The sequence below is a fragment of the Cydia pomonella genome, chromosome 7, assembly GCF_033807575.1.
Source record: "Cydia pomonella isolate Wapato2018A chromosome 7, ilCydPomo1, whole genome shotgun sequence".
NCBI classification, from domain to species: Eukaryota; Metazoa; Arthropoda; class Insecta; order Lepidoptera; family Tortricidae; genus Cydia; species Cydia pomonella.
Genome location: NC_084709.1, coordinates 17,242,322 through 17,270,259, shown reverse-complemented (window position 1 = coordinate 17,270,259; position 27,938 = coordinate 17,242,322). Strand labels below are relative to the sequence as shown.

Here is a 27,938-nt window from a genome sequence, read left to right as displayed (position 1 = left end):
ATATTACTGATTGGATGTAATAAAAATAATTTATTAGGCCAATATACACCATATGAAATGATGCCCACCATAAAACACTTTCAGTGCATGCAGAACGGTTTTGACGTTTTTTAATGGTGCCTATAGCTGGCTCCTTAAACACATCTATTTTAGATAATTACAAATGGCTTCCGTTTTCAACTTGCGGTTATCCTTCACTGCTGGCATGGTTTTCTAATCAAGGTTTGTAGCAATAATTGACCATTTTATTGATAATAGTGTAGTTATCATTATTACTATTGTGAATTCTACTTGCTGGGTAAGTACTTTTGTAACTACTCAATGTTAGATGACGAAAATACTACCCGTGTTTGTTAATTTTAGGAAGGTAACGTGCCGGCTTCAGTTTGCGTGAACAAAATATTGCCATTCAGTCCACTTTTCCGAGATCCGTTACGCTTTTTATTTATTGCGTTTTGTAATAATCCATTGATTTCTTCTTCCGGATATGCATTTGTATTTCCCGTCAAATCGATGATTTCTTTTTCAGGATTAATTCGCCGTGAGATAGTATTTGATTATATTATTTTACTGAGTAGTTCTGCTACTGCCACGAGTCATGGGCATACAGGATCTACAGACTTATTTAGAAAATGAGGGAGTGGGTGTGGATTTGTTTCGGATTGCACGAAATCATGCCGGCGGCTTCCGACTCGTGCTTGACGCGGAGGGGTGTCTGGACCGCCTATATGGAGGATATTTCTCTGGCAAGTCACGAAATTTTGATGTTATTATTGTGTATTGTATTTGCTTAGCATTAATACGATTCTATGTTAAAGATAACAAATTTATGACATTTGACATTTATTTGCAACTTGTTTGAAACCTTGTACTAAAAACAGATCTGTGGGATATACCTACATAAGCATTATTATACTTTTTTGTCTATTGAGCTACTGCTGCTCTAGCTTCTGGAAAAAAGTTGTTCAAGATTATTTGTGATTCAAAAACAGAAAAGAGTAACAAATAAACAACATTTTTATCTGATTTTACTGCACTTTGACTTATAGGTAACCCAAGCAACTAGAAGGTATACAGGGAAATGCTTGGAACACAATTGTTTGGACTAGTTAGGAGGTGAACACAATTGTTTGGATTAGTCAAAAGTCCCCGGCCGTAGCCCTTGAGCCAGGGGCGAGAGGGGGGTTTGAAGGTCTCTTTTTCAGTTTTCACTTATATCTTGGAAAATTTGGGTCTTATTCATTTGTGGTTGTTTATTATGACTGCTTATATTTACCAACTGATTATTATGATGTGATTACAGGGCGAAGTTGGGTTTCCATATAAAATCTTTGTAATACAGTTGGATAAGATGACTTCGCTTATAGTGACATATTGTTTACTATGTCCTATTAATCCTATTTCCATAGAATTACGACATAATCTTAAAATAAATAATTACTACAATACAATAGAGATGTATAGTCTCTATGGTTAAAAATACATTAAATCTGGAGATGTAAAAGGTCCCCAATGTCAGAATACTAATAAGATTTGGAGGAGGACTTTAGTCTCTCAAAGTGTCAAAATAAAATTTATACTAAATAAATAAATCGCATCTGGCCTGTTAAGCTAGCAGTCTCATAAACTAATGCTACAGAATACATAACTAGTATGTACCAAGACAAGAATATTATACAATATTACAGAGACATATAGTCTCCACAGTTAATACATTAAGTTTGGAGATGTATAAGGTCTCCACGGTCTGAGAAAGTAATAATACACAATAATGATGACATTAATAAAATTTGGAGGTGTAAAGGCTCTCCAAGTGTCAAAGAATTAAAAAATAAAAAAGTGTATGAAATACATGTTTCACGTCAAGAGACGTATTTCTTGAATGTAGTATAGGGCAGGGTCCATGCCTCTAAGGGTACTTTGTTATAAAATGTTACACAGTTTCCCATGAACGTAACTGAAGTAAACTAGGCGAGCTGTCTCCACGTCAGTGAACTGCCTGATTCTTCTTACTGCATACGCGGCAGAGCTCAGCCTTTTCGCCAGGGCAGATATGTGAGGGGCCCATTGCAGGTTACAATCTAAAGTAAGGCCCAGAAAAACCGTATTCTCGACAAGGTCCCCCTTTTACCCCGTTTAGGTTTACCCCTACTCCCAATAAATATCAATACTCTTTCTTACAGGTCTAATTTCTGTTATATTAAATTTAATGAAGCTTATTACCCCCCATAAAATACCAGTTTTACCCCTAATGGGGTAATTACCCCCAGGTTAGGAACCGCTGGCCTAGCAGCTTTACTGATGTAGTAAAATTGAAAGTTTGGATAATCCAAGAAATATAATACAAAATATTAAACAACTTGACTGAATGAAACTTGTAACAAATTGAATCGACTTTCATTTTGTATCAGTGGACATGTTGCTAAGACGTGTTGTTTCCGAGATATGATCGAAAAACCGAAAAATGGGACCAATCAAACCCCCTTCCCCCCGGCTCAAGGGCTCTCCCCTATGGGCGGGGACTTTTGATATGTTCACCTCCTAACTTGTCCAAAGTCAAAAAAATTGTGTTCCAAGCATTTTCTCTCTATTACTTCTTTTGAGCATTCGTTGCGGTTAGACATTAATCATTTTACTGCAATATCAAAACAAACAAGACCTGGACTCTGGAGTTAACTATTTTTTATTTAGTTTGTAGACAACAAAAATATATTTCATCAAAAACCATAAATATTATGTGCTATGGTGATTAATTATATAATTTTTTTTTCATTGTTGTAAAAGTTAACATTTTTGTTTTTATTATTTAGATTGGGCATGTGGAGGACAGTGGGCCCGCTGTGTCCAATTTTTAACCACCCTGGCGCAGGCCCTTGCTGAGCACCAAGTGGCACTATGTGTTTGCTTCAACGGAGCGCACCCTGCTCCGCCAGTGGCTCCGCAGCACTGGATCCAGACACAGTCTACTTACAGGCAGAGAGTCAACTCTGTTAGTCTATGTTTTATTCAACAAAATTGATTAAGTCTGAATTTAAGCTTTTGATTTTTATTTTGTAACATTTCATTATGATCTTATTTTTATTAAAATTATTTATATGTTCCTTAGTTAGGTTTCTGAAAATACTGTCAATCTGAAAACTTTTTTTTTTTTCAGGTATTGCGCCATATTGTCACAAAGGGTACTCCTCCACCCAAAGTATGGTGGGTGCCACCAATGGGGCTACATTCATGTCTTCGAACTGCACTGAGATATCTGAATATACCCATTGTGAGTTTACATCAATCTTATTTATTTATATTTCAAGGAGAGAATCTGTTTTTCTTTACTCCTAGTTATAACATAATTTTTATATTTTGTGTCAATAATATATTTTCCTTATCTCTGCAGATGGTATCCTCTGATGACCATTGTCAGGAAGTGGTAGGCCTTTGCCGGGAGAAATCCTATGCTGGTCTGGTGGGCTGCTCTGGAGAGTACCTGGTGTTCCAACCTCCGCGATACTTTAGCTCGTCACAGCTGAAGCTAACATACAGGGTAATTATTATATAGGCAATGCATCTGATTTTGCTTGTATCAAAACAATATCATTGCTAAGTATAAAGATGTGCTTTTCTTGATTTCTCCAATTGATTTTTTTTTATTGGATAATCAATTATATTCTGTAAGTTAATATGTATATGGAATTGACACGTACATATAGATTAGGCGGGTCCACACAGAGCGAGCATAGGCGCGCGCGTTTTCCTCGCCTGAGCGCCCCGCCTCGGCTGAGGCACGTCTACACTGGCCGGTTTGTGCGTGAGGAAATTGCCTCGCGCGTATGCTCGCTCTGTGTGGACCCGCCTATTGACTTTATTCCCATTTTCTATTGACTCTTAATTCAATTTGTGATAAAGGTTTTTATATTGTTTACTGCCTGATATTTGTTTATAAATACATACATTAGCTATTTATAGTTTCTATTTTTCTCCGTGAGCTTCTACGGATTATCGTCTTATCTATTGTTTAAAAACCGCAAAGGCGCGTGCCACTTTAAAAAAATGGTCAAGCCGCATAGGTAGCGTTTATTGAATTACTACTCTATTGAGCACGGAATAAGATTCATTATGAACTAATACAGAATTCTAACAGAATAGTTGTCTGATCTCTATTGGTGCGTCTAAGGTAGGCGACTAAACGCTCTCAAACCAGCTTATCTTGTGACACTGCGATCCGAAACAAAGATACGTATTCGAAGACCTCGCTTTCACTGGTAATGCGAGCGCACGGCTAGCTAGCGCCAAGGAAGCAATGTTATGTTTCTCGAGGAGCAGGTAAAAAACAGGGTCGGATTTTCACACAAATATATTTGGGTGGTTTTACGAAATAACGCTAACTCTTCAGACTTCTTACAAACTGACACTGTTTGTATGGTTTGCTTGAAAGAGTTAGCGTGATTTGACTCTAAACGATATGCATATTTTGTTTTATATTTATTTATTTTATGCATACACTATTATGTATATGTTACTTATTTTTTTGTTGACTCATAATATAAATTTGTATAAATGTTTTACTAAATGTGTACTCTATTGTAAATAATATCTTTATTTTAGTGTACATAATTATAACATATAGGTCTATTTTAACATTAGTAGTACGGGATTGTTAAATGGATATACATATTTATTACTATTTTACCATTGTTTTATTGTTTATTTAAAATTAGCCTGTTTAAAGTTTAAAATTAGCAAACAACTATTTAAACAGTTGATTATAAAAATGAGTATATCTCGTTATTATTGTAATTACACAAACCCATTCTGTTAGATGTGTACCTACTATTTAAATAGTGTTATGTTTCATCTCTTTAAATTAAAGAACGTAAAACCACCCAAATATATTTGTGTGAAAATCCGGCCCTGTTTTTAGGGTTCCGTAGCCAAATGGCAAAAAACGGAACCCTTATAGATTCGTCATGTCCGTCTGTCTGTCCGATTCTGTCACAGCCACTTTTTTCCGAAACTATAAGAGCTGTACTGTTCAAACTTAGTAAGTGGATGTATTCTATGAACCGCATTAAGATTTTCACACAAAAATAGAAAAAAAAAACAATAAATTTTGGGGGTTCCCCATACTTAGAACTGAAACTCAAAAAATCTTTTTTCATCAAACCCATACGTGTGGGGTATCTATGGATAGGTCTTCAAAAATGATATTGAGGTTTCTAATATCATTTTTTTCTAAAATAAATAGTTTGCGCGAGAGACACTTCCAAAGTGGTAAAATGTGTGTCCCCCCCCGTAACTTCTAAAATAACAGAATGAAAAATCTTAAAAAAAATATATGATATACATTGCCATGTAAACTTCCACCGAAAATTGGTTTGAACGAGATCTAGTAAGTAGTTTTTTTTAATACATCATGAAATAAAAAAAATTTTTTTTTCTTCATACCCATACGTGTGGGGTATCTATGGATAGGTCTTCAAAAATGATATTAAGGTTTCTAATATCATTTTTTTCTAAACTGAATAGTTTGCGCGAGAGAACCTTCCAAAGTAAAAAAAAGTGTGTCCCCCCCCCCTGTAACTTCTAAAATAACAGAATGATAAATCTAAAAAAAATATATGATATACATTACCATGCAAACTTCCACCGAAAATTGGTTTGAACGAGATCTAGTGAGTAGTTTTTTTTTAAGACGTCATAAAATTAAAAAAAAAATTTTTTCATCAAACATATACGTGTGGGGTATGTATGGATAGGTCTTCAAAAATGATATTTAGGTTCCTAATATCATTTTTTTCTAAACTGAATAGTTTGCGCGAGAGACACTTCCAAAGTGGTAAAATGTGTGTCCAAAGTGGTAAAATGTTGAACAAGATCTAGTAAGTAGATTTTTTTTAATACGTCTTAAATTGTACGGAACCCTTCATGCGCGAGTCCAACTCGCACTTGGCCGCTTTTTTACCTGCTCCTCGAGAAACATAACATTGCTTCCTTGGCGCTAGCTAGCCGTGCGCTCGCATTACCAGTGCAAGCGAGGTCTTCGAATACGGGTTATCCGCCTCTGGTCAAACGAGTGATTAGTCAAAATGTGCTTTTTGTCAAAGGCTCGTTTGGTCAAACATGGTTTTGCCAAAAGTGCGATTCGTCAAAATGTGCTTTTTGTCAAAGGCTCGTTTGGCCAAACATGGTCTTGTCAAAAGTGATATTCCTAAAAATATTTCTTTCAGTCAGAATGAGATAGATCTTGCCACATAAAGTAGCCAAATTTATCTTAACACGCCTTTGGTGCTATCGGGATAAAGTCGTGTTAAGATATATTCATGACATATTTAATTCATGACATATCAACTGTGTGAATTTTGAAAAATAAAACATTTAAATTCCGGAAAAAATATGTTAAGACGTGCAGTTGCAGCAGACGAAGACAAATGTCTTATTAATGGGTGCAACGAATTGAGACTTCACCGGCCCTCCGATTTTCACAAGGCAATGTTACTCAGTAAATATTCTTTATATTTACAACCAGATACACTACTGTGTTCGCAGCACATGGACACGGAAGAGTGGACTAATATTATTGATGAAGCAATTACAACCGCAGACAGCTTTGAAAAGGAGCATACGGAAGACATTGTAGAAATATTTAAGAGCGTATTGCAATGCATACAACTAACAGTTACATCGGCATTGAAGTAAAATGTTAAACGTACCTATTATAATAAAATAAATAACTGAATGTAATTTTATTTTTATTTATAGTTAATTTTGAGATTAACTCGAGAACAAATTAACGTAATTTTTCCATAAATAATGGAACATCGATTTCCCCTGTAATTAGCTGCATTTGAACATGCTGAATATAAGTGTTCCTATCTACAACAGGCTTAGACCGTTTTTTTGCAGGTTCTGATGTCACTGCGTTAACAGCGTGAAACATGGCATCCTTCTTAAGGATTTTTAAAAGATGCAAAATGGTTGGTCTTTTTTTAAAACTTTTGTTGAACTGACCGTTCCAACCCTCACAGACGTTATTTGTCCGGTGCCGCTCACCGAAAGTGCACCACAAAGCTTTCTTCGGCATCCAATGATCTTGAACATAAGATAAGAATAGTTCCAGCTTATTGTTACTTCCCATAACTTTATTTTCTTTTAGTATATAATGTAACCCTTCATCAATATTAGCTTCTGGGAGAAGGGGCAAAACCATACACAAACTGACGATTTTGTTTGTTTTAGTGTTTCGTTTTATAATCGTTAGTTTTTTCAGTAGAACTACCTGGTAGTACTACTGTACCAGAGGGGGTACGGTGAGCTGAACAGTTTTATACCTTGTCGCATTAAGCGTCATGTTAACTGTACCATACGAATTTGTTTTAATGAGTGAAAGCGACACGGTAGTAAAGCGAACAAGCGACAAGGTAATAAACATGAATATACGCGATTAAGTCCCGTTTTCTTAAAATCAGGTAGTAAAGTGTTCAGCTACTTATGAGGTTGACTGTACCATTAACTATCGAAAGCATTATCTAATGAATCGCGACTTAGACAATATTATAGTTTGGCAAAGCCTACCTTTGACCAAAAACAACTTTGATGAATCGCGTCTTTGGCAAAACCCACATTTGACCAAACGAGCCTTTGACAAAAACGTTTTGACGAAATGCGACTTTGGCATATCGTTGTTTGACCAAACGAGCCTTTGACAAAAAGCGTATTTTGACTAATCACTCGTTTGACCAGAGGCGGATAACCCTCGAATACGTATCTTTGTTTCGGATCGCAGTGTCACAAGTTAAGCTGGTTTGAGAGCGTTTAGTCGCCTACCTTAGACGCACCAATAGAGATCAGACAGCTATTCTGTTAGAATTCTGTATTAGTTCATAATGAATCTTATTCCGTGCTCAATAGAGTAGTAATTCAATAAACGCTACCTATGCGGCTTGACCATTTCTTCATAGTGGCACGCGCCTTTGCGGTTTTTAAACAATAGATAAGACGATAATCCGTAGAAGCTCACGGAGAAAAATAGAAACTATACCTACTCGATGATCGTAGTACACGGTGCTCACGAGGAACACGAAAGATTTTAACAGTGTATTTCTGGTCATATTTAAGAACTAAAATCTAGAACTGGAATTCGCCTGCTTTCAAAGTTAATACCAGTTTAAAAGAAAATATCTTTTTATTGTTACTTAGTGCAAAACGCCTTTTTGATGGTGATGTTGACGCTATAGGACCTAGTCTAAATATCCTTATTACACTATGCAAAAACTAGGTTTAAAAAAAAAGTAAAAATTCATTTTAAGTAACAGTTTTTACCAATAACATTTCATTTAAAAAAATAAGTTAATTAAAAAATCGAAAAAATAAACCGAATTTTTTTTTGCAAAATTGACTGAGTCATGTAACATTGGTTCCTTAATTTGGCCTCAGAAATGCGTGGTTAAAATCTTACGAGCTTCTGTTCGCCAGAAAAAGTTAACCGTGTAAAAGTTGGTATAGATAATTGGGTAGTCAACAATAATTTATATTACCAATTATTAACTATTATGAAATCAATTCAAACTACAGAGACTTCAGATCAATATTCTTTTGCAGTCTTCCTTGGAAACAAAAGAATACAAGATCCATGAATTGCCCCAATTGCTGGACGTGCCCCAGGACCGCCTCTGCCTCTTGGCCGCACTTCTCGGTGGTACCATTCTGTCGGAGCAGAGCCTCACTGATTTCTACAAGCGATTAGGAATTACTCAGAAAAAGGTATAATTATTATTAATATTATTTATTTATTATTTGAGGGTTTAACCATATGAGGCCCTCTGGGGCACTGGGAAAATAACCTTTGTTGACTTTAGTGGTCCTTTATAACTGAACTGGCGGGACTAAAAATAATCGATAAAAATAATGGGTGAATCAACTTTATAGTAATACTTGTTGCCATGGTTAGATGTAGATGTAGTGTAGGGACGCCCGGTCGGAAACAGGCGGGCTGTCGATCACGTGTCGCGTTCATTCAGCCCAATTCCCTGAGGTTGGAGCAGCAGGTTACTATCTCGGCGGCATTCCCAAACTATTCTCAAATCTTCTTGTTTTCCTGCAGAACAGAAGGACATCTTTAAGTTCGACGTCCTTTAATTCTTCTTCTTTCAGGATGTCTACTGAATGTATTATATGGCGGTGCCGCATACATAATACATTCTGTTAGAAAGTGTAAGCTAGTCTCCTCTTCCACAGTGTGGACAGGAGGCATCGATACATATAGCTATCCATGCCGTGATCGGTTAACTATTGTAGAGCAACACTGTGCAACATGGCAACATTAGGTAACTTTAACTGGTGTATTCCCAATTGTCCCCAGCGGGAACAGATGGAAATAGTTTCATTCCCATCTATCCCCACTGGGCACAAATGGGAAGGCTTCATTCCCATCTGTCCCCGGAATGCACCTATTCCCATCTGTAGCCGGCGGGGATAAATGGAAATCTCCCCAGGGGAACGGGCACAGATGGGAATACACCCTTTAACTAGTTCCTTACTGTTGCTCCACAAAAGTTAACTGGGGTGTGGATGCCTTTACTTTCATCAAGCTAAAGGTTCCGTTTGGTTTCCTGACAGCAACAAGTGCCGCCAGAAACGTTGATAAAGGCCGTAAGCCAGTTCGTGCGCGACCTGCCATCGTCCGACATGGACAGCGCGTGTATCGAAATATTCGGCGACCTCAATGATCTCCGGGCGGCCAAGCTCAAACAGGCCGTTCAGTATTATCTCAATGGCACCAAAGATGGCTTCCTCAAATACAGAACTGCCACTGGTAAGTTATATAAAGTTATATCTCATTAGATAGCCACTGCTAGATTGTTCCCCTTCTAACAATGTTTGTTGAAGGCAATGACAATCTCACAAAGGCAACCAAATAAACATTTATCATACTTAGAATTTAGTGACTGACCCGAATACTACTTTAGCACATAATTCATATTATTAAGTGCATCAACATTTACAGTACCCGACAATAATATATCACCTTTGTGTGTTTTTGTATGAGCATGTATAGAGTAAACAATATAGGTTAGTTTGTAGATTGCATATTTTACTAGTCATTTTATACAAATATATGACGAATACTGCAATGAAATACTGTGAATTACAATAGGAGGCTCAGCATATTACTAATAAAGCACTAATAAAAAAAGGAACTTGTCATACATTAAAACAAAAAACCTCTATAAATAACCGTTACTTGAGTCAATTTTTTCTCATCACTCTCACAAAGGACTGCTACTAGACTTACCTAAAGTACCGTAAAAACAGGTGATATATTATTGGCCGGTACTGTAGGTTTCTCTGACGTACCCGCCGAGTATATTATTTGAAAAGGCTGTTTAATGCAAATTATTTATTTAATTTTTAAGGTATTCTCTACTCGTCGACCATAGGACAAAACAGAAATTGTGTTAAGTATTGTATAACATATGTTTCTTTCTTATTAGGTCGCCGCCCGAAAAATAACAAAAGGAATCAAAAACCCGACAGTCCACAGTCATCCTCTGCCGATTTGGACACTTCCAAATTAGCGACCGAGTCATCCGAACACGAGGTTTACTTCCATCTTTATTATACAACTACTTGCTACGATCATCCACGCCTTTTCATCGTCATCCTATACATTGGCATACAAAATTCATACTAGGTCACTATATGCATGATTCAAAATTAAAAGTGCAGAGTAAATTTTTTAGTTTTTATGAATTATTTATGTATGTCTATTTGGATTTAAGAACTGTGAGTTTTTTAGGGGATTAATGTATTGCGATTCATGTCAGCGGTTATGTGAAACAAAATTGCGCGATATATCTGGCAATTATATGCAACATGCTCAAACCATGGAACTGACAACTTAGCCACATGTGTCAAATGTAGGCCCTTCCTCTGACTTGACTGGAACAAATATTGCAAATCAGCAAGACCACCCTGACTCCGCACTACAAGTCAGGGATAGCCGTAGTCCTCTGATGTTTTGTCTCACGTCTCTTCCGGCACGTTTCGTGAAACTATTTCCTAGAAAATTCCGCGGTGAATACGTTCGTTTGTTTTAAAATTCATTTTATTTTTATGTATAAGTTCCTTTTCATACTCTGAGCACTTACCAAAATTTTTAAAACACTAAATTACAGCAAAAAGGCTTGGACGATTACAAATTGGCTACAGCAAACGCGTCAATGAATGCTGACTTTAGCACCGACGAGAGGACGATGGAGGTGGGGCAAGCCATGGCTTCCATGTCGCTCGAGGGTGGCGACGCCGAACAGAAGAAACCTGCACCTAAACCTGTAGAGAAACAAGCTGCAACGAAAGAGGTGTGACTCTTAAGAATATTAAAGCCTAGAAATATAATTCAATAAAGCCAATGTTTAAAGTCAGAACATAACTCTCAATTACTAATATCAACACATTCACTGCCGACGACGGCGGGTTCTTAGGCGCTTTTCACTACAAAGCGGAACAAACATGTGATCTAGCACTATAAACTCTCGCGTTCTGTATATGGCTATAACGGATCTAATGCAATGCATCACCAACTGTGGTGACTGAAACGTCGAATAACATAAAAATAATATGATTATGTCGCGTCAGACTCGTTGTAATCAATAAATAAACATGTAATCAGCTAAAAGTGAAGCCCATAGCGTGAGCTAGCAGTGAATGCGTTAAATGAATGTAAAAATATTCATCACAGTATGGGAAGCCAGAGTCCTGAATGTGCTGGGACCCATCTTCTCGGCTTTATTATTCTAAGATGTGACTATTGACCATCACTAGTCTTCAAAATGGAAAGCATGAACACCTAACTGCATCTAGCAATGCTAAGCGTCAGTCCCAGTGTGACTGCATTGTGCTTCTGTTGTCTCAAATGTCACGGAGATCAACATGTGTGTTTTTGTTTTGTAATTGTTCTTTGCTTTGGCTCTGCAGATTAATTTAAATCCATTCCATTTCAAACTGTTTTAATTTTGGTTTCATTAATTAGTTAACCATCCATCATACTCACTTCTAAAGTAACAAAGATGATATTCCAGTCAAATAAAATAAAAACTTAAAATTATAATAGCTGATCATGGAGGAGATTTGATGTTTAACTAAACATTATCAAAATATTTCATTAATATAATACCTACACAAGAACTTTAGCGACAATACAATATCTTTGTTATCTTCACTTTATCAAAACACATATTTATTACAAAAAAAATAATACCTATATGGACAAAACCTATGTAATTTAGTCGGGTACTTACGTTGTTGCCCTTCAAGCTTTGGCGAGGAACAGCAAGCCGCATACCGTTTTGTCACTTATGATACTTAGGAGCATTTAGTAGTAGACTAAAATGAAAAATGAGCCTATGACAAGGACCAACGATTCTCTACTGGTCCTATTGTTCCATCAGACCATCATGTTCGGATTTGGTATTATTATGGCCTTAACATCACATCTGTATGGTATGCTTGCTTTTAGTGAGTTCAAATAATGAAGTGAACAATTTCCAGAGCCGCCAAACCAAGTCCCCGAGCTCGGACAACTGCCCGCCCGCGCCGGCCGAGGTGCTCCGCACGTGCGCCGAGCGCCACGCGCGCGGCCTCATGCACCCGCACATGCTCGCCATCCTCACACACCGCCAGGTACTTGCCCGCTAGTTACAACAAGTCCCCGAGCTCGGACAACTGCCCGCCCGCGCCGGCCGAGGTGCTCCGCACGTGCTCGAGCGCCACGCGCGCCGCCTCATGCACCCGCACATGCTCGCCATCCTCACACACCGCCAGGTACTTGCCCGCTAGTTACAACAAGTCCCCGAGCTCGGACAACTGCCCGCCCGCGCCGGCCGAGGTGCTCCGCACGTGCGCCGAGCGCCACGCGCGCGGCCTCATGCACCCGCACATGCTCGCCATCCTCACACACCGCCAGGTACTTACCCGCTAGTTACAACAAGTCCCCGAGCTCGGACAACTGCCCGCCCGCGCCGGCCGAGGTGCTCCGCACGTGCGCCGAGCGCCACGCGCGCGGCCTCATGCACCCGCACATGCTCGCCATCCTCACACACCGCCAGGTACTTACCCGCTAGTTACAACAAGTCCCCGAGCTCGGACAACTGCCCGCCCGCGCCGGCCGAGGTGCTCCGCACGTGCGCCGAGCGCCACGCGCGCGGCCTCATGCACCCGCACATGCTCGCCATCCTCACACACCGCCAGGTACTTACCCGCTAGTTACAACAAGTCCCCGAGCTCGGACAACTGCCCGCCCGCGCCGGCCGAGGTGCTCCGCACGTGCGCCGAGCGCCACGCGCGCGGCCTCATGCACCCGCACATGCTCGCCATCCTCACACACCGCCAGGTACTTACCCGCTAGTTACAACAAGTCCCCGAGCTCGGACAACTGCCCGCCCGCGCCGGCCGAGGTGCTCCGCACGTGCGCCGAGCGCCACGCGCGCGGCCTCATGCACCCGCACATGCTCGCCATCCTCACACACCGCCAGGTACTTACCCGCTAGTTACAACAAGTCCCCGAGCTCGGACAACTGCCCGCCCGCGCCGGCCGAGGTGCTCCGCACGTGCGCCGAGCGCCACGCGCGCGGCCTCATGCACCCGCACATGCTCGCCATCCTCACACACCGCCAGGTACTTACCCGCTAGTTACAACAAGTCCCCGAGCTCGGACAACTGCCCGCCCGCGCCGGCCGAGGTGCTCCGCACGTGCGCCGAGCGCCACGCGCGCGGCCTCATGCACCCGCACATGCTCGCCATCCTCACACACCGCCAGGTACTTACCCGCTAGTTACAACAAGTCCCCGAGCTCGGACAACTGCCCGCCCGCGCCGGCCGAGGTGCTCCGCACGTGCGCCGAGCGCCACGCGCGCGGCCTCATGCACCCGCACATGCTCGCCATCCTCACACACCGCCAGGTACTTGCCCGCTAGTTACAACAAGTCCCCGAGCTCGGACAACTGCCCTGCACCGCCAGGCAAGTACCTACTTATAGGTCTAGGTCTACCTACTACTCGTATTTTTCTCGGGCAGTTAGTATATAAACAAGTTGCACGGTTATTTTCTTGTAGCAAGTAATTACGTTTTGCCAAGCCCTAAACCAGACTCCTCAGTTGAAAGGTAGACTCTTACTCCACAGGCTTAAGGCTTAGCAAACCTAATTATAAGTAATCAAACAAAAACTGTGACTACGTCTTAAAATCACATTTCTAAAGAACAGATTACTCTCTTCTGAAGAACAAAGATGGCTTCTAGACTACAAAGCAGCAGCTTTGCTTTGTTTTGTCCATATAGACTAAATTCACTCGAAGAAAACTCCAAAGTTAGCCCCTACTAAAAGGTGCCCCGGCTAGTTGTCGCTGTCGCCCACCTAGACAGTAAATAGTTTATATTATTTGTGGCGTATTATCAATAAATCTTCTCCACCCAGGTGGCGCTGCCTGTCCTTATGGAAGATGACAACCACCGTGAGATCCCATCCATCCACCACTTCTACCGCCCCATCCGCCAGAACGTCTACGCCATCCTCTACAACATGCACCACCATCGCTTCATGGCACAGAAGGCTAAAGGTACATAGAGGCAATAAGAACTTTGCTTATCAAATCTTTTAGTAACCTGATACTAGTATCAGGTGCCAACCTGAACGTGATAAAACTTATCTAAAAACAGACATATAAAGATCTGCGACATAATCCTTTTTTTTTAAGTGATTAGTATATTTTGATTCTTGATTTTATATCCCAGGTACTAAAATGAAAGTTCGATTGTTATATCTATATGACCATTAGATCAAAATGGGTACAAAAGCAGATCGATTGGGTACTCATCACCCAAACAACTCTGGCATATAAAAACTGAACGTAACACAGCCAGCTTATTCACTTTTATATCAGCCTGGCGGCCTGATATGGTGACGTATTTATTATTTACCGCTGTGGATGAGAAGAGATCAGTTTACTCTCTACTTAACGTATTTTCTTTTCGCATGAGGGCTTATGGAATGGGAGGGAAGTCTTATGTATTAATAAGAGATTTATAACATTTTGTGTGTTTTGGACGGTTTTAAATCTGAATATGTCCGGGGTTTCTTGCATTGCAAAACCTCTTTTCTACCAAATGAAGTAAATACTTAAAGAGATTTGCGACTAATAGCTGACCATATGCTAGAGATATCAAATTGAAGAGCATATCATATACAAAACCTGAGTGTCACTTTCAGATGAAGGCACATCAAGCATGTCAGTCGAGCGCGCGTGCACCGTGCAAGTGGCCGAGTGGATCTACTCGCGCGTCAACCCGGGCAAGACCCCCGAGATGGTGCCCGGGGTGGTTCTTGACTGGCCCGTGCCTACTGTGCAGAGGCTTTGGTTCGGGTGAGCTTTGAATGCCATAAGTGCCGATTTGTTATATAATCATTTCATCCTATTACTCGCGCATCAACCCGGCAAGACTCCTGAGATGGTGCCTGGAGTGGTTCTCGACTGGCCGGTGCCACTGTTCAGAGGATTTAATTGTGAAGTTCTTATAATTTTTTCTGAGTTAATCCACAAAAAAGTAACAAATGTACGGGCGTCATGGTTTCATTGCGTTTTTTTTATGTGTATCGTTCAGTACCACGTTTCAAATATATCTATGTATTATGATCTGGATATTATGATCCAGTTTAGCCAGAAGACGCGCTGGATTTACCAGTCACTCTTATAAAGAAACAAAAAAGTTTTCAGTCTTTTAACCCCATACCTTTTTACCGCTAATATTTTCTTTTCATTCACGATTTTATTGTATTCTAGAACCGCGCAAGATGACAAGTGCCGCCGCATGCGCGCGTTCCTGTCGTGCATGCGCTCGGACACGCCGCTCATGCTCAACACGTCCTACGTGCCGCAGCACCTGCTCATCTTGGCCACCGTGCTGAGGTAAACATTCCCTTGGAGTTGGCGCAACTCTCCAGACGATAGGCAATCTATTATAGTTAGGCATTTGAGATGTGTAGCATCAACTGGACTACCTGGACGGTAGGAAGCCTACCCTAATTTTATACGGAACCCTAAAAAGTGCAATTTTAGGAAAAGATTGCATTTCCAATGTTGATTATATACGTAAATGCTAATAGGGAATATTACGCGAAACTGTGCATAGGGGGCGCCATTCCCAAAATCCATCACAATCTGAGGGTCTACCACGAATCAAGAAAATCGGAATTGCGTTATCAAACCTCTCTATCACTGCATATTCGAGCGATGAAGAGGCAGATAACCGACTTTCGTCTTTCGCGTTTCCCGGTAGGCCTTTTGTAAACCAACCTTCCTGATGCATCAATGTCATAATTTATTATCTATGAAAACTTATCTAATAACAGTTAAAGGCAGAGTATGTATAAGTTATTCTTTGGTTTATGAGAGGTGCTAGTGCTGCACTCTGGCGACAGAACATTGCAGTAATACTCCCTATTAAAATTCTACTTTTTCTTTTCACAGATTCATAATGACATCGCAAATTCAGATCTTGCGTCGACAGGAGTTGGATGCATTTCTGGCCACAGCTTTCTCTAATGATCTCATGAATGCCCTTCACTTGCAAGAGATGACGGTAAGTTTCTACTCAATTATACTCGACATTGACAACCATCGTTGATGCAATAATTTGTGGTAATTATGGTTCCGTACCAAAAAGGTACAAAAGGAACCCTTATGATGCGACTCTGTCCCTCTGTCACATTGATAAATATCTCGAGAACTACTTAAAGCTATCGATTTTTCAAATTCGAAATTTGGAATAGCCATGAACAATGCTAACCCAAACGCATTGGATTTTTTTTTCTTTATTAAATATGGAAAATTACCAATATTAAAAGGGCGCAAAATTTCAGTTTAGATACTAGGTCAAGTGGCGTGGGGTATCGTTTGAAAGAGCTCAAACTGAACATTCCACAAGATTTTTTTTTTATAGTAAAAATCTCCCCCTTATCTACGAAGTTTACCAAGGAAAAATTTTCAGTTTTGTACATTAACATTATCATAAAATTACAGAAGAAATGTAATCACTCCGCTTGATAACTTTTACTTTTATTACCAAAAAACATTTTCCAATTTAATTTGCAATTTAACCTCCTTATGTCTTACGATTACTACCCACTCTACCGCATTTGCGTGGTGTTGCATCTCTTTTTAGGGTTCTGTAGTCAACTTAGAACCCTTACGGTTTCGCCATGTCCGTCCGTCTGTCTGTTTGCTCCGTGGTCGTTAGTGCTAGAAAGCTGCAATTTAGCATGAATACATAAATCATACATGGCAACAGAACGGTAACATAAAAACAAAATTTTTTTTAGGGTATGGCCCATACGAAATGTATTTTATTGAAAATTTTATTTCGTTTTAATCCAATGGTGTAGGGTATCGTTGGATATCTTTCAAAACGAATACGGCTATCTATAATTTTTTTATTTTATAAAGTGAATATGTTCGGATATAATCATTGCGAAAGAAAAAAAATGTGTCTCTCCCTAGTATTAAATTTGATCTGTATAATAATTCAATATTATTATGGAATACTATTAACATCAATAAGTTGCTCTGATAATTAGCTCAAGAAATTTATATGTTATACTTACTATTCATAATTGTATGTTGCTAGGCCTACATGATATAATAGTACATTACGATACAAGTGCGAAAAATAGGAAATTCGAAACGAGTGGCGATAAATTAAAACACGACCGAAGGGAGTGTTTTAAATCGACACGAGTTGCGAATTACCTATTCGCACATGTATCGTACAACGTTTTACAGTACATATGGCCCTTTAAATGTTCGACACAGTAACATAATATGCTACTTCTCGCACTAGTGCTATAAAGTAGCCCCATATGTACTGTAATAGTATATTATTGCAGAGGCCGGGAAAGGGCAATTCGTGGATGAGTTTCAAGTTTCGATTCAACAAGTAGACGAATCCACTAATTGCTGTTCATGCCGAGGCATATATAGTACTTTTCTCCAAACATGTGAGGAAATCAGCTAAAATAATCATAATTTAAACATCAACCAGCACTCAAATCGAACCTTCACATCAAAAACGTCAAAAATAATTTCCCTCTTTAATTATTTTTTAAAGGTTAAAGGCTCAACTATTCTGCCATTCGGTACCATTCAATATTCGCTCATTCAATATAATTGTGCAATATAAGCTGTATTTGCACGCATGAGATCCTTAAAAAAATATAAAAGGTATATAATCTTTGATTTTATTGAGCAGTATTCGCACGATCATACACGACGGTCTTACACGACACTATCCTATAGCTTGAAATGATGCTGACCGGGTTGTGTAGACGCGGCCCGCGGCTATATTAATTGGCTGTTTGCGTTTCTCTTAGTGGATACATGTTTTTAAAAAGTAAAAAACAATACAGTAATAACTTTCCCGTCCGCTAAAACACGACAATAATGCTTTGAATTTTTTTAATTGAGTATGATCATAACGAAGAACTTCCCGTACTATTTTTGCTATAATAAGGTGAACATTTCCGAGCATATTGGAGAAAAGTATATTTGAACTTGAAAACTTCTGTTTCTGGTTTAAGTCAAAGGACCTGCAGCGCGAACGATTGTGTGTTATCATTCTGCTCCTTCGCTCAGTACTCACCAAGCACCTAATAGAGGATAAAAAGCGTCTGCTACTTCTGAATCTCGAAAGCGAAGTGAATGGTAGCCTGGTAGAGCAGTATGTAAACACACTCGAGCTCGATCCTGCCGCAGCATTATTTAGAGAATTACTACCTGCAGTGTGAGGGGCGGCGGCAGGGGCTGAATATGTATGAGTGATATGTGTCGTGCTCGCAGGTGAACGGCATCAGCTCGCGCGGCGTGCAGCTGGGCGCGCTGGTGATGGCGGGCGCGGAGGCGGCGCTGCTGGCCAACGACGCGTGCGGCGCGCCCGTGCCCTGGCTCGTGGCCGCGCCCTGGCTGTACTTCGACGGCAAGCTGCTGCAGCGCAACCTCGCCCGCGCCATGCACTGCAAGCACCTCGCCCAGCTCTGCGACAACCACCTCGACACCGTCGTCAAGGTACTCTACACTTGGCATCAAGGCCGTCTTAAACTATGCTGGGGCCCTTGCGCACATAAGAAAGTTACATTTTTATATGATCTATTTATTATAGGTAATCAAATTTACTATTACTGTCTTTCCTTTGAGGCTACCTTATGGTAAAGACGGTACTGCTTGGCATTATTGTCACTACAACAGTGTCACCAGGCCTCTGTTTCACCACGCTGACAAGTCATCTAACTCTGACTATCCTCCTTAACATATAGCTGGTTCAATAATGATTCTATTTATGAGGTATTCATTGAATACGGCGCCGTGTGACTGTATATTATGTGGTAACTGTCAAACACTATCTATCTTACTACATAGGCTACGGAGACTGCTTACCATCAGGCTGGCCGTATGCTTGTTTGCCACAGTATAAAAATAAATTATAAATCTATCGATAGGCCAGTGCCGTTGAAGAACCTGTTTCAAATCTCTGTTTTACCTTCTCGTATATGTTACATATCGATCTCGTGTACATAAGTGGCCTTCCATGCCTAAAGGGTCCTTATGCTCCATATGAATAATAACCCTGAATCTCTGATGGAAAGCCACATATACCTAAATATACCCTAGGGCCACGGAACGCACGTTCCGAGTGTGCCGACGGGGTGCCGTCGCCGTAACCGAATCGGCATTGAGCGTGCACGCTCGGTGCTTACGTTTCTTGGTCCCGGAAGTATGTCGATGCGCTCAGTCGTTTATGAAGTGATGTATCGGTGTGCAGGTGGAGCGCATGCGCAAGGCGATCCTGGAGGGGCTGGAGGTGGAGTGGGCGCTGCCGCCGCTGCCGCTGGTGGCGGGCGTGGTGGGCGGGCTGGGCTGGCGCGGGCGCGCGCGCGGCGCGCGGCTGGAGATCGCCGGCGTCGTGGTCGGCCAGTGGGGCGCCGACTACCCGCAGCGCGCGCGCTACCCGCAGGTCACTATACTATCTACACTAGGGAATGCAATCTTGGGCCAAGATTGACCATTCAAGATCTTGGAGTCTCTTTTCGGAATCAAGATTGGTCAGTTCAAGATCTTGTCAAGATTCGGGTCAAGATCTTGGTCTCGAATCAAGATTATCGGGATTATTCCAGATTGAGCAGAATAATTAAAAAAGGCGTTATTTTTGAGTCAAATTCTGTAAATTGAGAGTAACCAGTATTTTTGGATTATTTTATATAATTGAGTATACTTTTCAAAGTAAACAACTTTCCATGAACACAATAATCAACGTTTATTTCAAAAATTAACAAGAAACAATCAAGATTTTAGTGACTATAATAATAAATGCAATACATTATTGCATTTATTTTATTTTAATCATTAAAATGTTGATTGTTTCTTGCCAACAATGCAATGAGATCATAATTTATTATTTAGTCGCAAAGTTGTCAAATTGCGACTAAATAATAAACAAATTCGGCGCACCGCGCGATTGTAGAACGTGATTGGTCGATTCATTCCTCGTCCCGCGACCCCACGCCTCACACACACACACCCCGCTCCGTTGCTAGTCGCCAGTCAGACGGTCGGCCGAGCGCGGCGCGGCGCGTGAGACGGCTCAGGCGAGCCGCGAGACAGTTCGCGCGTTGCCGCGCAGGTATGAACACGTATGACGTTTCACGCGCAATCTGTCTGAAAATCTTGTTACAATCTTGGTCTATTTTGCCAAGATCGCGAAAGGGATTTCAAAATTCAAGATTGATGGCCTTCAAGATTGAATCTTGGAAAATCACTCAAGATCTTGGTGGAATCTTGATCTTGCAAGATCAAGATTGCATTCCCTAATCTACACGCTACTCTACTCTACTCTACTCACTGTGCTGTCCTAACCTACCACTATACTAGCTCCCGTGTGGTTCCCCCATAAATTACATGTGGTCTAGGATAATGGGATCGGAGGGGACGGGAAGATTTATGCTATTTGGTTAGTATGAATAAGTGACATAAAAAAAAATTATAACTTCCTAGGGAGCTATAGCTTTTTTTCCACAATCCATAACTCCCTTGGGAACAATATAGGCCTTTGTCCTTCAGTACACCTGCATGAAGTAAGATCTTTTTCGAGCAAGTGTGATGTAATATTTTGTACTTAATGTACATATAACAAAAAAGCGGTTGCCGTGCAGTTTTATAGTACAGCCCGACGGCATAAAACGGCACGTGCATCGCCGCTTATGTTAACCGCAAGCGTCTGAAAGTGTAAACGTAAGTGGCATATGAGGCGAGCTCCAACGCCTCAGCTAAAAAACGCGCGTGACCCTCGGGTGTGGCCGCGGCCTGGACGCCTGCGGGCGGCGAGGCGCCGAGGCCGTGGATACATTAGATCGCCGTCTCGGCCGGGCCTCAGTGTGGGTATGGTTGCAGGCGGCGCACTACGTGGGCTACACGCCGCCCGTGCGCAACGCGTACGGCGCGCGCGGCGGGCGCGGCTGGCGGGGCCGCGGGCGCGGCCGCGGGGCGCCCGCCGCGCGCCCGCCGCGCCGCCGTCTGCACCACGACGAGCCCGCCAAGCCCGCCACGCTCTCCGTCAACGGGTAACTGTCCCACACATCCCCACACACACGCAACGCGTACGGCGCGCGCGGCGGGCGCGGCTGGCGGGGCCGCGGGCGCGGCCGCGGGGCGCCCGCCGCGCGCCCGCCGCGCCGCCGTCTGCACCACGACGAGCCCGCCAAGCCCGCCACGCTCTCCGTCAACGGGTAACTGTCCCACACATACCCACACACACGCAACGCGTACGGCGCGCGCGGCGGGCGCGGCTGGCGGGGCCGCGGGCGCGGCCGCGGGGCGCCCGCCGCGCGCCCGCCGCGCCGCCGTCTGCACCACGACGAGCCCGCCAAGCCCGCCACGCTCTCCGTCAACGGGTAACTATCCCACACATACCCACACACACGCAACGCGTACGGCGCGCGCGGCGGGCGCGGCTGGCGGGGCCGCGGGCGCGGCCGCGGGGCGCCCGCCGCGCCGCCGTCTGCACCACGACGAGCCCGCCAAGCCCGCCACGCTCTCCGTCAACGGGTAACTAACCCACACACACGCAACGCGTACGGCGCGCGCGGCGGGCGCGGCTGGCGGGGCCGCGGGCGCGGCCGCGGGGCGCCCGCCGCGCCGCCGTCTGCACCACGACGAGCCCGCCAAGCCCGCCACGCTCTCCGTCAACGGGTAACTGTCCCACACATACCCACACACACGCAACGCGTACGGCGCGCGCGGCGGGCGCGGCTGGCGGGGCCGCGGGCGCGGCCGCGGGGCGCCCGCCGCGCCGCCGTCTGCACCACGACGAGCCCGCCAAGCCCGCCACGCTCTCCGTCAACGGGTAACTGTCCCACACATACCCACACACACGCAACGCGTACGGCGCGCGCGGCGGGCGCGGCTGGCGGGGCCGCGGGCGCGGCCGCGGGGCGCCCGCCGCGCCGCCGTCTGCACCACGACGAGCCCGCCAAGCCCGCCACGCTCTCCGTCAACGGGTAACTGTCCCACACATAAACACACACACGAAACGCGTACGGCGGGCGCGGCCGCGGGGCGCCCGCCGCGCGCCCGCCGCGCCGCCGTCTGCACCACGACGAGCCCGCCAAGCCCGCCACGCTCTCCGTCAACGGGTAACTGTCCCACACATAAACACACACACGAACCGCGTACGGCGGGCGCGGCCGCGGGGCGCCCGCCGCGCGCCCGCCGCGCCGCCGTCTGCACCACGACGAGCCCGCCAAGCCCGCCACGCTCTCCGTCAACGGGTAACTGTCCCACACATACACACACACACGCAACGCGTACGGCGGGCGCGGCTGGCGGGGCCGCGGGCGCGGCCGCGGGGCGCCCGCCGCGCCGCCGTCTGCACCACGACGAGCCCGCCAAGCCCGCCACGCTCTCCGTCAACGGGTAACTGTCCCACACATACACACACACACGCAACGCGTACGGCGGGCGCGGCTGGCGGGGCCGCGGGCGCGGCCGCGGGGCGCCCGCCGCGCGCCCGCCGCGCCGCCGTCTGCACCACGACGAGCCCGCCAAGCCCGCCACGCTCTCCGTCAACGGGTAACTGTCCCACACATAAACACACACACGAAACGCGTACGGCGCACACACACACACACACACACGACCGCCCAACGAGGAAAGCGACTTTACTAAATTACTGACATCATTTGGTAGTCTTGGATGACCTCATTTTAGCCGAGCGCTCGTTTGGTTCTTGATGAATAGCCACGTACTCGGAATTGTGCATGTTTTGACCTGTTTCGTAGTGAATGTTCGCACTGACTCGTTTCTAGGTTCAAAATTAGTGCGCATGTGAATGCGTGGAGTTTTTTTTTTAAGATGCTAAACAAGTACGATTACAACCGTGACTGTTTACATACATGTAACCGAATATCCGGTGTATCTAATACCCACACTACTTCGGTTTGACTGGTTTATTGTTGAAAGAAAGTTGTCCACGTTAATTAGGCAAGCTAATATTCTCTTTTATATGTTGCAGTAAAACAGTGCGTCCCGAAGACCTGGGGTCCCAGGCTGAGGAAGGCAGCCCACACGGGGATGAATCCGCTCCCGACAACGATAACGAAGGTCTTCTGTTATTCCCTTTAACATCATAAGTTTTATTATAATACATGTTGTTAATTAGTCATTCCCGTTTTAGGAGCACAGCCGATGCGAACTAAGAGTGCAAAAAATGCCAAGAAAAATGTTGGGAAAGGTAAAAAGAAGAATTCGAACCCGAAGACTGACGTAGTGCAGACGTTGGAGGCCAATGGACCGCTCGACAAGGTGACCGCTGAATAGATACTTACCACCACCACACTACAACAGGACTTTCCACAAAGCTTTCCTCTATTCCCTTTTTTTCTTCAAGTTTGAAACATTTAACTCAGCCAGTTAATATATTTTAGATGGAGACGGGCCATAATTCGGACAAAGAGCATATTGGTCAAGGTGACGCCCCAGTTTCTAATTAGTACTAAAAAGTAGATTTTTTTACTTTCTGAAACTGTACCGGAGGTAAAGTCAATTTTATTTTGTTAGCTATTTATACTCTAGTAGTTGTTAGATGCCTCTTTTATATTCAGCTTGCCGTCCGCTCCGCCGCGCTCGGCGGCGGCGCGCGGCGGATCAGTTGCAACACGCGGTCGTAAACCGTTGTCATTGTTGGTTTTTAGTGGTAGCAATTGCGTTCATTTGTAGGGGAAAGCTTTCCAGTAATATAATTCGTACATACGCGTATGTAGTAGTTTGCACAAATAACATTTATATAATAGCATTTGTGTGTTCTACTAACGTTCCGTTCCTTATCATTATTATCAATAAAAGTAACATCCGGGACATTTTGGGAATTAACAATTTACGTCTAAATATTGTTGTTATAATGTAGCACGTGGTTGCATAATAATTGTGAATCAGATAAATAATAACACCTCGTATCGATGTTGTTATTGTCTGAGCCCGGTCAAGTATACGTGCCTCAAGACCTATAAGACTTCCCAATAAGAGACTGATTTTATATTACGTTGATTGTCACATAATGTGTACAATTAATTCTAATATTAATAACAAGAGACATGATCGAGGCGACCGCCTCCCTAAACCCTAATAAGACGAAGAGTGCCTCTTTGGATATTTTGTGATATGCTGTAAGTTAACACTCCTGTATCAGATACGCATGCTCGACGTTGCCAGAGCAAATAACAAAGTGCCCAAAGGGAGTAGGTTTTGTTACATGGTAGTATTAATATCTGTGAGATAGACAAACCTCGAAAGCACCCGTTAATTGACAAGTGATAATTAGAAAATATATATTAATAAATTAACATGTTCATTGTTAAGTCACGTTTAATTAAAAGTGAGATGACTTAGTAAATAATATGTTTTGGTTTTAAGCATATAAAGTACTGAGTCAGCATTATTTATTTACATATAGTAATATTTACAATTTACCAAATTATTATTTTTATTTTTTGGCTAGGTTTAGTCGATGTTATCTGTATTGTAAATGGAAGCGCTTAAAGCGTTAGAGCCTTCCTTCACCTATTCTCTCGGAGATAAAAAAGGACAGCTTATTTAGGCCCTCATGCCAAGTCAAGAGCAACTAATTGAAATTATAAATTAAGGTTTATACGGAGTAGTCGTTTTGGTTAATAAAACGTGATGCCTGTTTAAGACCCAGGTGTCTAGTTGATCCTGGTTACTCGCTAGGTAGCATGGACTAAATCAGCTATTTTCAGACTTGTTTTCGGTACTTCATGAAACGTTATTTAGGCGTAATAGGATGGTTGAGTGTTGTTGTTGGGAACTGTGTGTAGCATTATTATTATGCTGTATTGTTGGCCGCACACGGCTGGTTGCGAACAGTAATACCATAATAGAGGGAGGGTTGAAATTTTTAGAATAGAAATTGCATTTATTGAATGATGGTTGGTGCTTTAGGATTCGTGGGACTGCCTGAAACGAGTCTGAAACTCATAGACTTAAGTCTTATAATAGACGTTTAAATGAAACTGAAAGAACATTCGCATGTTGACTTATCCTCATCCTATAGGGTATTATTTCAATAGGAAATTTTAGATTGTTAGTGATATATTTATACGCATTTTTGGGATCTCAATATTGCGAATGTTCTTCACTTTATATGTATTTTTGTAAATTTGTTATAATGTTATACTTAATGTAGCTGGAATGACTAACAAGGATATTTGAGACAAAGTCTTGCTAAGATACTCGGTTGGCGGCACAACTGTCGCGACGTATTGAACAGTTACATTCCATTTCGAGTCTACTCGTGAACATTCGAGGGACAGTTCGCGCCAATCGAGAATGGAACCAAATGAAGACTTTACAATTTTTGGAACGCTTTTACCCTGGCCAGAAGACAACATATGTTGCAATAATACATATAATTGATTTTATCAATCGAAATATGAGCAGAACTCTAGTGCAGAGCACACTTATAAGTAGCCACTGCGCTGTTCCAAGTAATTGCCAATCAAAGTAATGTAACTATAATGCATCTGACTTCGAGCCGCGGGCGGCCCAGCGGCCCGGCGGCGGCCCAGCGGCGCTGCGCCCGCGGCCACTCGCTAGCGTCGCACGGGCGACTACGACATATTATATATTTAAACATATATTATTGCTTGCTTATTAAACACGAATGTGTAGCGTTTAGAATTTTAACTTCAATGTATTTTCATTTCTTTAAGAATTATGTGTAACAGCATAAAGCATGTTATAGAGGATTAAAATAACATTTCAACGGTTTCATAACGAAAAGGCGGACTGCTTTTGGATCGCATACGTTCCGAGTGAGTTTTACAAGTCGATCGACGTTTCGTATGCCTTTCGAGTTATTAAACCGTTTTTCGTGCTCTTTAAATAAATATACTTTGTCGTCACATAAATACTTTAAAGGTAATAGTTCATTAGTGGTGATTCAAAGGAGTAGACTTTATTTTTCTCTTTTTAAATCCATTATTCACTATAGTTTTAGATTATCCAACAATATTATAACATTTACTACATTATAAACTTGTTTGCCGACGATAGTCACTTAATATTGTCAACATAATTGTAATCAAAATATATTAGAATACTTGTGGTAATACATAACATTTTCGTAACTGAACTGTAGCAAACGTGGAACTGTGGCTTTTTTGAAAACACTTATAACTTAGAATGTAACCTAATAAAGAGAATTCTTTAAAAACGTTCATTACTATTTAGTTTGGACACAAAAAAATATTGGATGAATTTAAAATGTAAACAGTTGTATTTGTCTTCAAATAAAACGTTCCATCATTATGAAATTGTTTTATTCATTCACTGAGATTTAAACGCTTATGGATTTCGGTGACAGTGGTTCCTTCGACATTAGCTATGTAATTGATGACTATTTGAGCAGCGTCTTTGACATCATTATATTGGTGTAGCAGATGTACTCTGATGGCTTTCTCACCCCCATCGAGCAAGTTGTCTAGTTCTAATTCAATTTTGGAAAGCTTCTCATATAAATCTTGTTTATTTTTAGATGTCATCTGAAAGTAAGAATTACCTATATTAACTTTAATAATAGATAGATAGAATACTCTTTAGTGGCACACCTCGGTAAAAATATACAAGAAAAATAAACAATTGATTAAATTTACAGGCAGACAACAGGCGGTCTTAATAATGTGTAAATTGATAGGCAATCACAATCAGGCATTGTACGAAATATTTAACCTAGGTAACGTGTGCAACATAAAATGTGGTACCCTCCTGGGACCCCGCGTACAAATTTTTGTACATAATCCGCAAGCTATTCTAACTTAATAGAGTTCAAAAAGGTTAAAGCAGAAACTGACCTGACAGGCATTATTTGAGGTACAATCGTCCACAAAGAATAGAGATTTGTTATGCATAACGGTAAAGTATTTAGTTCAACTAATATAGGAATTGTGATACATACTTGCTTTTCCCTTTTCAGTTAATGTTTTTAAGCAGATGGGTTTAATTTGTGTTTTTATAATAATTTTATTACGGACTTAAGTGTTTGTTGAAATGGTATTTTCCCTAGCTTTCATTTCATACTTATATTAGTTACATTGCTACGGTAAGATCCCCTTTTTCATTTGCAGGCGCCATTTTCGAAATTTATATAGCCTATGTCATATCAGCCTTTTATCGCTCGCTGCGGAATTTCAATTTCAATTTCAATTTTTTATTCATAAAATATTCATTTTACACGTCAAATTTATAACAAACAACATACGTAGTTAAATAGGTACATATTTATATTATTAAGTCAATAAGTAGTGTAGGTACATTTTGTTCACAATCATTCAGATTACAATA

At 42.2% G+C, this 27,938-nt stretch overlaps 1 protein-coding gene across 1 annotated transcript; it reads left to right on the top strand.

Annotated features, from left to right (window-relative positions):
* Positions 1-66: 66 nt before the first annotated feature.
* Positions 67-26,911, top strand: LOC133520024 (constitutive coactivator of PPAR-gamma-like protein 1). The gene is made up of 20 exons (XM_061854273.1): positions 67-222; positions 530-746; positions 2,811-2,989; positions 3,155-3,268; positions 3,389-3,535; positions 8,590-8,751; positions 9,607-9,802; positions 10,482-10,588; positions 11,166-11,348; positions 12,538-12,669; positions 14,459-14,600; positions 15,251-15,404; positions 15,822-15,947; positions 16,509-16,620; positions 18,873-19,097; positions 19,852-20,043; positions 21,477-21,646; positions 23,596-23,684; positions 23,758-23,885; positions 24,008-26,911. Exons 2-20 carry the CDS (start codon positions 599-601, stop codon positions 24,071-24,073), a joined length of 2,772 nt encoding a protein of 923 aa, XP_061710257.1. The 5' UTR covers positions 67-222; positions 530-598; the 3' UTR covers positions 24,074-26,911.
* Positions 26,912-27,938: the final 1,027 nt, after the last annotated feature.